This window comes from Phyllostomus hastatus, unplaced genomic scaffold (genome assembly GCF_019186645.2).
Source record: "Phyllostomus hastatus isolate PE091 unplaced genomic scaffold, TTU_PhHast_1.1 phas_contig_150, whole genome shotgun sequence".
NCBI classification, from domain to species: domain Eukaryota; kingdom Metazoa; phylum Chordata; class Mammalia; order Chiroptera; family Phyllostomidae; genus Phyllostomus; species Phyllostomus hastatus.
In genome coordinates, this window is record NW_025333611.1 from 34,850,428 (window position 1) to 34,863,950 (window position 13,523).

Here is a 13,523-nt window from a genome sequence, read left to right on the forward strand (position 1 = left end):
CCCCCTTTATGAAATACTTTCAACACACACACATACACACACACTTACACACAGAGCAGGTCTGCTGCTGATTAATTTATTTGGCTTTTGTATATGAAAATATTTCGCCTCTTGTTATTTTTTCCCTTTTTTTGAAAGGAATTTTGACTAGGAATAGAATTCTAAGTTTATGGTTTTTTTCTTTCTTTTGTGACTTTAAAGCTATTACTACAGAATTGTCTGGATTGCATTGTTTCCAAATAGAAGTTTGCTGTAATTCTAATCTTTGTCTTACTATGTAATTTGTTTTCTTTCTCTAGTTGCCATTACAATTTTGTCATTTTTAAAGCAATTTGATTATGGTGTGCTTTGGTGGTGTTTTCTTCATATTTCTTGTGCTTGTCAAGCTTTTGGATATGTGAGTTTATCGTTTTCATCAAATATGGAAGGTTTTCCACCATTCTTCCAATAGTATTTTGTTGTTCTCTCCCTATAGTGACTTTTTAAAATAATGACTTTTTTATTACTGTTATTTTAGAGATTTTATTTATTCTCAGAGAGAGGGGAAGTGAGGGGGAGAGAGAAAGAGAGAGAGAAGCATTGATGTGTGAGAGAAGCATCAATTGGTTGCCTCTTGCATGCACCCCTCCCGGGCCCCAGACAACAACCCAGGCACCTGCCCTGACTGGGAGTTGAACCTGTGACCAATATGCTCTGCAGGATGATGTCCAACCCACTGAGCCACACCAGTCAGGGCCATAGTGACTTTTGTTAGGTGGCTTGAAGTTGTCAAATAGTTTACTGGTGCTCTGTTCCTATTTTTTTCATCTTTTATGTCTGTTTTTTAAAAATACGTTTATTTTAGAGAGAGAAGAAGGGTTGGGGGGGAGAGAGAGAGGGAGGGAGGGAGAGGGAGAGAGGAACATTGATGGTGAGAGAGAAACATCGAATGGTTGCCTCCCATATGCACCCCAACTGGGGATTGAACCTGCAACCTATGTATGTGCTCTGACCAGGAATTGAACCTTCAGCCTTTAGGTACATGAGACGATGCTCTAATCATCTGAGCCACACCAGGCCAGGGCTCTGTGTTCTCTTTCTCATTTCTGTTCTTGTGTGTTAAGGATTATTAATCTTTTATTCTACAATGTCTAATGTGCTTTTCATCCATCCCCTGTGTATTTTACTTCTCAGATATTATTGTTTTCATCTCTGAAATTTTTGTATTGTTTATTGTGTGTTTAATCTGTATCTTTCAGAGCCTATGGAATATGTTCCATGTGAACATATGGAATATATTTTTAATAAGGTTTTTAAATGTCTTTTTCTACTAGTTTTATTATCTGTGTAATTACTGAGTTGGTTTTGATTGATTTTTCTTCTCATTATAGGTCATTTTTCCCTGATTTTTTGCTTGCTTGATATGTTTTGATTGAATACCAAAGATTATGGATTTTACCTTTTTATGTACTGAATATTTTTGTATTTCCTATAAATATTTTTCAGCTTTGTTCTGGATTCAGTTAAGTAATTTGTATATCATTTGGTCCTTTTGAGCTATGTTGTGTAACACCAGTGTAGCATTTAGTCTAGGGTTAATGTTGCCTCAAGTCTGAGTACTCTCCTAAATGTACTGTGAACTCTGAGATTTTCCACTTTGCTTAATGGGAACAGGAACTCTTCCCATTCCTGTGTGAGTTTGGGGTATTGTTCCCTCCAGTCTAGGGTGTTTACACTTCACCTGTAGACAAACTAGACATTTTGGCCCATATAATCCTTTAGTCTAGGGCCTTGTCCTGCACGTTGTGGGGTGTTTAGTAGCATCTCCGGCTTTAGTCAGTCACTTGATGCTTTTAGCACCTCTCTCCCCCAAAATGTGACGACAGACATTGCTCTGTCACCCAGGGGGCAAAGTCAGTCCTGGTTGGGGACCACTGCTCTAATTGGTTCCGATGGTTCTTTCCCTGACTTCAGATTCTGTTTCTTCGCATACACGAGATGATTAATACTCAACTTAAGACTCAAAGGAGACCCTGTAGGTTTCCAGAACATACTCTCTGTGTAGCACTCTTCTCTGCAAACTCGAGCTACCTTCTCCTCCCCATGCTGCTAGCTCCTCTCCTCAACTCAGGGTACCACTAGGCAGGGCTACCACCAGTAAGGTGTGATAATCATGTAAATTACCTCATTTGTTTCCCCTGTCTCTGATGTCACTGTCTTTTGTGTCCTGGACTCTCATTTCTTTTTCTTTGATTTTTTAAGGCTTATTTATTTGTTTTTAGAGAGGGGGGGGGGGGAGAGAGAGAGCGAAACATTGATCAGTTGCCTTTTACATGCACCCCAGCTGGGAACTGTGCCTGCAACCCTGGCAAGTGCCCTGACCTGGAATCAAATCGGCAACCTTTTGCTTTTTGGCACAATGCCCAACCAACTGAGCCACACTGGTCATGACAGTGAGGTTTTATTTCTTAAAAAATGTTTCATATATTTGTTTTGATTTGAGGTTGTTTTAGGTAGAGGGTAAATTCAGTTCCTCTTATTCCATCTTGACCTAAAGTTAAAGTCCCAACTGTTTGTCTTTTACTTTGGAGAGATGTCCTGAAATACCCCCAACCACTTCATCCCTCAAAACATTAAAGTGGCAGGTCTTTGAGTCCACATAGAGTTTATCTCCCACTTTCTGGATGTGTTACTGGGGACTTTAGAGTACCAGCCACCTTTTGCTCATTCTCTTGTTCGTGCTGTCCAGTCGGCAAGATATCATTTATGTAATCGTTCAGGAGGTCTGGATGTCTTCAGATTATATTTTGATAGAGAATAAGAGAGCTAAAGTAGCCCTAAGGTAAAATTGTAACTTAATATTGTAAGTCAATGTCCCACATGCTTACTGTTTCTGATCTTCTTTTGTAATTGGAATAGAAAAATATACATTTACCAAATGAATATCTGAAGTGTGCTCTGGCTGGTGTGGCTCAGTGAATTGAACACTGGCCTTCAAATCATTAGGTCATCAGTTCAGTTCCCTGTCAGGGCACATGCCTCAGTTGTGGGTCAGCTTCCCCAGTTGGGGGCGTGCAAGAGGCAACCAATTGATATATCTCTCCCACATGGATGTTCCTCTCCCTCTCTATCTCCCTCCTCCCTCCTCCCTCTAAAAGTAAATAAATAAAATCTACAATTAAAATATCTGAAGTGTAACTCATCAGTTCCAGTAGCAGTATTAATACCTGGGATGGCAGCTGTGACCAGGGATAAAATTTGGTTAAGTCTGTGGCAGTCTACAGTCACTTTTAGGGTCCACCTGCTTTCTGCAGCACCCCTGCATAATTGAAGTCTTTACTGGTGGCACTAGTCTGCTATCCTTTGCCCCTCTGGAAACAATATTGTCTTTTATTTACTGTATTGTGCTGGGGATTGGGGAAATTTCAGAGGTTTTCACTTGGCTTTTTCCACTATGACAGCTTTTGCTACATAGGTCATGACCCATTGTGGGGGTTTCTCTGACTTGTGGGGGTTGATATACATTCTAATTATAAACTTGGGGGGACTGGAAAAAGACTGTTAAGTGGGTTTGTAGGCTCAGTGAGCTTGCTATGAGTCAGACTTTTGCCAGGACTCTATTTATTACCCCAGTTGAGAACATTTTGACCAGGAGGTTGGTTCTTTTGCCCCATAGAATCTTGACTGGGATCATCCTCTTGGTTCCATTTAGCTGATAGCTGGATTCATCTAAGAAGTAGGGGCTCACTTACCTATATGGTGCCTTGGTGCTTACCTGCAGCCTTTCTGTGTTAGTGACACCATTGTGGGCTTCCTCCCAACATTGGTGGTCTCAGGGCACTTGAGTTTTCGAAGTTCCACAGCTTCACTTCGGCCACATTCTATTGGTGTGAGCAAATCACAAAACTATCCAGATCTACGGGGAGGGCACATAGACTCCAATTTTTGAGGCAGGGCTGGTGGTGAAGTCTCATTGCAGAACACCTTGTGGAATAAGAAGTGTCATCATTGCAGCTATCTCAGGAGACACAGTTTAGCATGTCAGCTACCCTGTCTGCTGTCTTTCAGGATTTTAGAAACCTTCCTCATTTTCTGTGGTTTCCTTTTTGAACCTGTTCATTTTTCTAACTACCTAAAAAGCTTTTTCACTCTCATTTTAGTAAGGATTTGAAAGAGATATGTGTGGTCATTGAATCCATCATGGCTAATTAGCAGTTGTAATTTTTGGAATCAATGTTTATTGCTGTTTTTCTTAGTGGTTCCATGTCATTTTATTAACCTAATGGAAACAAATTGTCTTAGGTGTCTTGTCTTTTCTCCCTGTCATATGATAATCTTCTTGTTTAGTTGATATATCAAAGCAAGAAGGCATTGTTTAGGCTGTGCTGGTATTAAGGCATTATCCCTTATAAAAGAATAAGGAGGTACATTTTACGTAGATAGTCGAAACTGATTGTAGTCACAGTGCACCAACATTTTGTACAGTTGAGCGCCAAACCACCTCCTTCTGTCAGTCATGTGGGCTGCTCCCACATTCTCCTTCTGCCATGCCACTGCTCTTGGCTGAGGTTGCACTGTATCATCCTGGGGGTTTTAGTACCTAGTTATCTGAATGAGGGCTAAGGAGGGGTTCTCTCCCTCTTTCAGAGTGAACAATAGGATTGTCTTGTGGTACATTAATATCACTTTGAGATCCTTCAGAAAAGGATTTTTTACAAAGTCATATTTTAAGAGGAATATTGACAAACTGGGTCATCTTCAGAGGAAGTCAGCCAGGATACTTAAAGGTCTGCAACCTATAAATACTGAGACTATAATCTGGAAGGGGGGAAAATAAGATCCAAAGATTTTATGACAACTTTTCAAATACCTGGAAGTCACTGAAGAAGAAGGGTTACATCGGTCTAGAAATGAATTAGACTTTCATATGAAGTGGTGAGTTTTTAATTTGTCATTGTTTGAGTGCAGGCCATCAACCATGCTGAGGAGGGGTTGAGGGAGTTCTCTGCCTTTTTAGATGTTTTATAATTCAGAGATTATGACTTTTCCATAGTCAGAGCTCTGTCATAAGGGATTGTTTGCTTAAAATCAGAATTGTGGATCGTCCTATTTTAAAAAGATTATTTGAAATAATCTAAAATATTTTCTATTCTTCAGGACTTAAACACTATTTATTCTTATCTTCATGGAATGGAAATATTATCAAACCTCAGGGAACATCAGCTTAGGTAAGTGCGATGCTATGTTTAAAAGTATGTACTGTGGAGTTACTCATATGAATTTAGGGAGAGAGTTGCAGGGTCCAAATCTTGAGGGGCTTTTTGTAGGAGAAGCATAAGGAATTTGTGGTTTCCATCCCAATTTTTCTTAACTGTGGGAATCCCATATAACTTTGGACTCCCCCAAACCATAGTACAAATAGCCTACTGTTGATTGGAAGCCTTATCAATAATACAAGCAGTCAATTAACACATATTAAGAAAATCATAAGGAAGAGAAATGCATTCACAGCACTTACTGAAAAGAATCCACGTATATGTGGACCTGCTCAGTTGAAGCCTGTGTTTTTTGAGGCTCAGCTGTAACTATGTAAATCAAAGTACAACGCTCAGTATGTGCTAGCCAGTGAAAACAAAACTCTTCATTTTGTGGTTCCTACTAATATTTATTACATCATATGCTTAAGATGCACATGGTATGATGTAGTGTTGTATCAAAGTGGAAGGAGCAGGGTTCTTGATTTGGTATAAGCTCTTGTGGACAAGATCCATAAATTTCCGAACCCCATTTTCCTGTCGTTGTGGAAGGAGTGTTTTCTCCTCCTCCTCTATGTCATTGTGATTACACTATTAGTAAGAAGGCTTTCTAGTGTTATAAAGTGCTAACTATTGGAACTTTGCATAACTTTTATTTAAAATGTTTTTTTTATGACCAGTTTATCCATCCCATTTTCTTGTTATTCTTTAGTTTTTGCATTAATGGACCAGATTGCTAATTAATTCTTTGGGTTTATTATTCTCTGTTTTCTGTATAACATCATTCAGGTGTTAGTGTGTGTCAAATAAAAAAAAACTGAAAGAGGATCTAGTAATGTTGAGTATTTTTAAATGCAAACAAATTTATATATTCAACAAATTTGTGTATGTGTATATATATTTGCCTCTGCCAGTAACTGTTCTTCACACAAGGATTCAGTGCGAAGCAGACAAATGCACATTTTCTCATAATAAAAAGAATATTATTTAGTGAGAATTGACAGGTTATAGAATGTACATAGAGAGTATTATACTTGTTGCTATTTAATATCTGTATGTTTGTGAAAATACCACATTTAGTGTATATATTTATAAACTCTAGTTTACTGAAAAATTGAGTAATATAATCTGATAATTTTCTGTTGAGGTGATTGTAACAATTTTTGAAACAATTTAAGATAAAAATCTTTAAAATTTTTACTTTTTAAAACATTTTAGATTAATGTCTGCAAGAGCACGCTATGAGAGATATAGTGGCAATCAGATTCTGTTTTGGTGAGTATTTTCAGAATTAGCTTAAATTAATTGCTTTAATGTTTAAATTTTGACTTTTATTGGACTGGCCAAAAAGTCTGTATGTTTTTTTCTGTAACATAAAAGACAAATTTTTTATTTCACTAATAACTTTATTGACCTGAATACTTTGACTATGTCAACTATTTCCCATTGAGGTATGATATTGATGGTTTTCACTGTTTTGATTTGACCACTGTCAACTTCAACTGGTCTACCCGACCGTGGAGCATCATCCAGAGCGAAATCTCTAGCATGAAAGTTCACAAACCACCTTTGACAAGTTCGATCAGTCACAGCACCTTCTACATACACTGCTCAAATCTTTGTTTTTGCGTTTCAGTTGTGTTTTTACTTTTTGAAATAATACAGCATGGTACACTGAAAATGTTGCATATTCTATCTCAATATTAAAATGACTACATAAAAATTCACCAATTTTGATAAGTTTTTTAAAAATGCATGCTGATATGACAGCTGTCACAGTACAGTCTAACAAAATTGTTTTGAATGAAGCTAAAGATAGCTAAGTGCTACTAGAGCCATCTATGGAAAAAACTAAATGAACTTTTTGGCCTTCCCAAAATAATTGAAATTCATTTGATTCTTGAATAATTTCTGTAGAGCTGATTGAAATATATTCACAAACTGTGAAATATATCAGGCATAGGGCACAAACAAGTACAGTGTGACAAAGGTTAATAAATATATATACCTGGATAACTCCTACCCGTGTTAGCATACATTAATATGTCAGCTCTTCTACAAGGTTCTAGTTGCTTTTCTTGAAAAGCAAATCCAGTTCTGACTTTTATCACACTAGATTAGTTTTGCCTGTTTTTAAATGTCATATAGATTAAAAATCTTTGATCATTTTTTTTCTTTTCTAATGTCACAAATTCTTCCCTGTGTTTGCATTCATTCTTTTTTACTGCTTTACAGAATACAATTCTGTGAAAATAACATTTCATTTATCCCATTAATAGATATTTAGGTTGTTTTCAGGTTTTTACTGTCGTGAATAGTTTCTTTGAACATTTTGTTCATGTCTTTTTGTGCCCTTATTTACTCATTCCTGTCAGTCCCTTAGGAATAGAATTATTGGAACTGCCCATGCTCAAATTTAGGAGATTCTAACATTAGGGTCTAACATGCACATCTCATTTTATTATCTCATTGTGACTTTATCTCACATTGCCCTGTTTACTGATGATGAGGAATGATTTTCATATTTTTATAGGCTATTTGGATAGCTTTTTCATGAAATCCCAATTCAACTTTGACCATTTCTTAAAATTGAGTTGTAGTCTTATTTCTCTCAGTTTGTAGAAATTCTTTCTGAATTCTGTATCCAAGTCCTTTTTTGGATACTTAACGTGGAGTATATTTTTTTCCCATAATGTGGCTTTCCTTTTCACTCTATTATTAATAGCATGTTTTGAAGGAAAGAAATTCCTAACTTTCTCAGTTTTGCCCTTTGTCATTAGTGCTTTCCTTGCCTAGTTAAAAAACAAAACCTATCCCTTCTCGAGGTTATGAAGGTATTCTTTTTTTTCCCCTAAAAGTTTTGGAACAATGACCTTTTTTATTATGTAAAGATTCATCTGGTATATAGGAGTGGTACTGCCTTTCATGTTTCATTGCCTGCACACTGTATTTATTGCTTCTAAACTGTTTAAGTGATTCATACGAGTTTTAATAGCTACACTTCCATTTGTGGATTCCTTCATTTATTAATCCATGTTTGTCCACTGTATGCTGTACTTATCCTGGTTCAGGATGGGGGGAAGACAGGGTGTTTGCCCTTACTGAGTATCACATAGTGGAGGAGAGAGTACGTTAGAGTTGTTAACACATAGTGAAGTGCAGTCCAGGAGAAGTGTAGCTGCACAGACCATTGGAACAGACCTGGGAGCCCAGCAACAAACCTTTGTATTTGTGAAGAGTTTGTCCTTTACAAATGGCCTGTAACTAAGATCTGTGCACAATGGGAATATAATACAATTGAGGATTAAAAAGGAACCAGCAACAGTTTATTTTTGATGTAGGTGCTAAAGCATTTCAGTGAAGAAAACAGGTTTGGGTTTTTTGTTTGTTTTTCAACAAATGGTGCTGGGTTGATTGAGTTTTTACATGCAGAAAGTTAATTTAGACCCTTATACCAATACAGTAATTAAGGAGATGGCACTCTATACCCATTAGAATACCTGCCATCAAAAATGTGGACAGTAATGAGTGTTGGTGAGGACATGTTGGTGATACCTAGAACCCTTGTATACTGGTGGTGAGGATGAAGACTGATACAGCTGCTTTAGGAGATTGGTGGTTTCTTAAAAAGTTAAGCACTTTTTACCATGTGAACCAGTAATTCCACTTTTGCGTACTTACCCAGGAGAAGTGAAAACAAACGTGCATGCGGAGACTGCACACATGTGTTCTTAGTAGCACTGTTTGCATTGGCCTGAAACTGGAAACAGTGAAGCTGTCCAGTGAGTGGACAAATAAAATTCAGTGTGTTCATATGGGTAGAATCCTATTTAGGAGTAAAAAGGAATAAAGTACTTACCTATACGACTACAAGGAAACTTCAGAAACATTGTGTTAACACGCAGCAACACAGAAACACCCCATGTTATAAGATTCCACTTATATAACTGTCCAGGTAATAGAATTTTTATCTGTAGAGACAAAGCAGCTAATTGGTTACATGGGGGCAGGGATTGACTGCAAAAATGGCATAAGAGATCTCTGTGATGATAGAAGTATTCCAAAACTGGATTGTGTTGATGTTTGCGCAGGTCTTATAAAACCAGCGTGTTCAGAATCGATACTTACAAAATAGTCATGGGGATGTAAGGTAAAACATAGGGAATATAGTTAACTATATTATAATAACTATCTGTGGTGCCAGGTGGGCATTTGAATTATTGGAGGGATCTCTTTGTAACTTAGATGAATGCCTATTCACTGTGCTGTACACCTGAAACTAATATATAAGTGTTGAATATAAATTGTACTTGAAAAATAAAATAAAAAATATGGAAACTGAAAAAAATGTATAAACTGTTCAGGTGCCATGAGCAAAGAAGAGGACCAATAGAAGAGGAACTTGGAGTGGTAGGCTGAGGCCTAAGTCTTTGGCCTTTGTTTTAGGAGCAGTATGAAGCCTTCTAAGGAGTACAATCTGACAAGATTAAGTATACCTCCCTTCTCTGGGCTGGATTACTTTTGGATTCATTTGCTTGCAAAAAGAGAGGAGAAGATAGCACCCACCTTAAAGAGTTTCACTTTCCTTTGTTCACTTACCAGCTGCACTGTCCAGCCATGCTCTGAGAGTGGAATTCTTTGCCAGATCTGAACAGATTCTGATTCATATGCTGGCTTGGTTCTCTTGGTGATAGGCGTGAACTTCAGGATTTTTCCTGCATTCGTAGTGGAATTTACTGATAACTGTGACTGCTTCTGCCAAGTGAGATAAAATTTGGATGCTTGTCATGGCATCCATTCATAACTTTCTTCTCTCATGTTTGGACAAATTTTTCCTGTGTTGATTTTTTTCCTTCTTGAATTTGTAAAACTCGTATTTCAAAAGAATAAGGAAGTAGAATTTTTATTTTTTAAAGGAAAAGAGGTTTTTATTTTTTAAAACAATTTTATTTTCAGAGAGAGGAGAAGGGAGAGAGATAGAGGAAGTGAAACATTGATTGGTTGCATCTTGTTCGTCCCAGAATGGTCACCTGGCCCACAACCTAGGCATGTGCCCTAACATTGAACAGGTGACCTTTCAGTTTGTAGGCTGGCCCTCAATCCACTGAGCCACACCAGCCAGGGCAGCAGTGGAATTTCTAAATCAAAGAACCTTAAGCAGGAATTTTGCAGCCATTTGCATCTTCCCCTTGGTGAAGAGCAGAAGGGATATAACGAACTTTAAAGTACCCACTGGAGAGTTGACGCTAATTTTTCCTTCTCATGGTAAGCAATTAGGATTGACCCAGAAAGCTTACCCTGGGTGCTCTGGGGAATGGATTGGAGGCCTGGGTTTCTGGATGGAGGATGGTGCTATATTCATTGAGGACGTAGAATACTAGAAAAGATCCAAGTTTGAAGAAAATGATAGTGCGGTAGATTTTGAATATTTTGAGTTTGAGTTTTCTGTTAGATGTGTAAGATGACTTGTCAAGTAGACAGCAAGATAGATAGATATACAAGGTCTGGCCAGAAAATTATCCAGCCATGTAATATGAAAAATAGAGGCATTTATTGAAGAAGATACAAGAAACATTGTACATAGGACAAAAATACCTCAATCCCCTTCAAAGTAGGCACCTTGGGACCTTCACATAGTTCTCCCAGTCACCATCAGCTGCCCTGTCATATTTTTCTGGATCTCATCAGTGGTCTGAAATCTCTTCCTTTCAAAGGTGATTTTAGTTTTGGGAAAAGCCAGAAGTCGCAGTACTCCAAATCTGGGCTATGGAGGGGCTGAGTCACCTGGGTGACTTGATGTTTTGCCAAAAAACTCTGCACAACATACGATGCATGAGCAGGGGCAGTTGTCTTGATGAAGCTGCCAGCTACCAGTTGTCCATAGCTGTGTTCTCCTGAAACATCCAAATAGTTTCTGTGGAGGAATGCTCAAGCTTAGCACAAAATTTGATGTAGATTTGTTGCTCTACTTGCTCAGTCATTTTGAATGCAATGGCTACACAATACACATGCTCACTCAATAGCAGCTACCACCTGAAGTCATCATTGTTCATGCATGCACATCCCAGTCCACTCTCCTTGGCTGCCAGGTTACATCGATGTCACTCAAACCTTTCTCATTGTATTAACAGTGGTTGGACTTTTTCTGGACAGCCTTGTACAGTTCTTCATCTCAGAGGAAAGATTTGTTTTATAGATATTAGAATCTTCTTTATATTAAGATTGATTAAAGCCTGAGGTATGGTAAATAAAGATATTTGATAGAAAGAGATTAGTTTAGATTATAAACTAACATCTAACAAGATTCTGGGTTTTCACTGGAGATTTAACTGAACTAAAATGTTGATGGACTTAAGTCATCTGATACTCTTTTATTTTATCCTTCAAACATATAAAATGAGATATTTGGGTAGGCATATTTTTATGTTTTTCAGAATAACATTGAAAGCAATAAGTAGATCGTTATTATCCAAACTTAGTTGGAAGTAAAGATATAACATTGATAAATTTGTGAATTTCAAATAATACTGTCTTCAGTATACATGAAAGTTATCGGAAATAGAATTTCTGCTGTGCAGATGTATAATGTTTAAGTTAATCTTCATCAGATATGATGGTCTAATACACATAAATGAAGAATGTGAATTTAATGATATAATTAATAAGATAAAGCTAATAAACATACCTTTTGTTTAGACTTTGATTTTAATCTTTAATCTTTTTCATCTTTATTGTATCTCTTCCCATTACCATTTAGTCCCTTTATCCTCCCCCAGCAGTCACCACACAACATATATTTCTGAAGTCTGTCAAAGGTAATGATTATAGTTTTTCCTGTGTGAACATGGCCTGTGTTACTTAATTTTTAATGATTTTCTGTATCAGACTATATTTCATGTTAAGTATTTTCTATTGACTTCATATACATGTAACTGTGTGTATTTATTTACTCATTTACTTATTTATTTAAACAGTTCGGAAACTATTGCCAGATGTTGGTACATCCTGCTTTCTGGATCTGTGCTTATGAAAGACTCCATGGTCTTGCCTCCTTGCAGGTACGTACATATTTGCTGCTTAGTGCATGTGGTAGGCAGAGTTAACATTGTATCTGTTGGGTTGACCAAAAAGTCCATTTAGTTTTTACTGTGAAATAAAAGGTACATTTTTTATTTTCACCAGTAATTCTATTAATTTGGATATTTTGAATATGTCGGCCATCTCCCATATGGCAGAACATTAGTTGTTCTCAAATAATGTATCAATTTGATCACTATGAACTTCAATGGACGTACCTGACTGGGGAACATCACCCAGTGAGAAATCTCCAGCATGAAACTTCACAAACCATTTTCGACATGTTTAATCAGTCACAGCACTTTTTCCGTACACTGCACCAATCTTTTTTTGCATGTTCCAGTTGCGTTTTTACCTTTCTTGAAGTAATAAAACATAATATGCCAAAAATGTTGTGTGTATTCTTCCATCTTCAATATTAAAGTGGCTATACAGAAATTCACCAATTTTCGTAAGTTTTTTTTTTAGATGCACACTCATATGATAGCTGTCACAGCATAGTCTCACAAAATTGTTTCAAATGAAGTTAAAGACGACTAAGTGTTGTTAGAGCCGTCTTCTGGGGGAAAACCAACAAACTTTCTGGTCAACCCAATGTTTCTTTCTTATGTTAATCTGTTTCATGTAGGTTGTGTATTTTCTCTCATTTTATAAATGTCTTTGCTTGTTGATAATTAGGAATACTTGGCAGGAATCAATCAGTATTTAATTCTTTCTGAGGGTGTAATCTTTTAAGTTTATACCATGGCATAATATCTTAGTCCTATTTGATATTTAGTTTTATGTGAAAGTTGATCTGATATATCTGATGGCTTCTGAATTTGTTGATATTAATGATTATAGAGAGAGGTACCGTGTCTTAGTAGTTAAGAAACTGGTTTTTAGAGAAAGTCAAACTAGATATAATAATCCTATTATTATTAGTTATTAGTTATCTTACTTTGGATGAATTTTAGTTTCTTGAGTATGAAATGAGGATGCTAATAGTACCTGCTTAAGGGTCTTTATGAGATTTTGGCAGGCTGCTACCAGAGCTCCCAACAGAAGTCTCAAGAAAGTGACACTCTAGAGCCAGACTGCCTGAGTCCACCTGTGTGCTCGCTTAGTCCCTTAGTACCTCCATTTTCTCAGCTGAAAAATGAGGGTAATAATAGAACCTATTTAATAGCCTAGTTTTGAGGAATAAATGAATTAATATTTAATGAAACTCTT

General features: G+C 37.0%; 1 protein-coding gene across 4 annotated transcripts in view; it reads left to right on the forward strand.

Moving 5' to 3' along the window:
• The window catches only part of RAPGEF6 (Rap guanine nucleotide exchange factor 6), a 178,722-nt gene that overhangs the window by 24,083 nt on the left and 141,116 nt on the right, over window positions 1–13,523 (forward strand). For all 4 annotated transcript variants that reach the window (XM_045822778.1, XM_045822788.1, XM_045822816.1 and 1 more), the window contains 3 exons: window positions 5,137–5,207; window positions 6,453–6,509; window positions 12,209–12,292. In XM_045822778.1, the coding sequence (XP_045678734.1) occupies window positions 5,137–5,207; window positions 6,453–6,509; window positions 12,209–12,292 (212 nt within the window). Of the gene's footprint in view, window positions 1–5,136; window positions 5,208–6,452; window positions 6,510–12,208; window positions 12,293–13,523 lie in introns of those variants that run through there.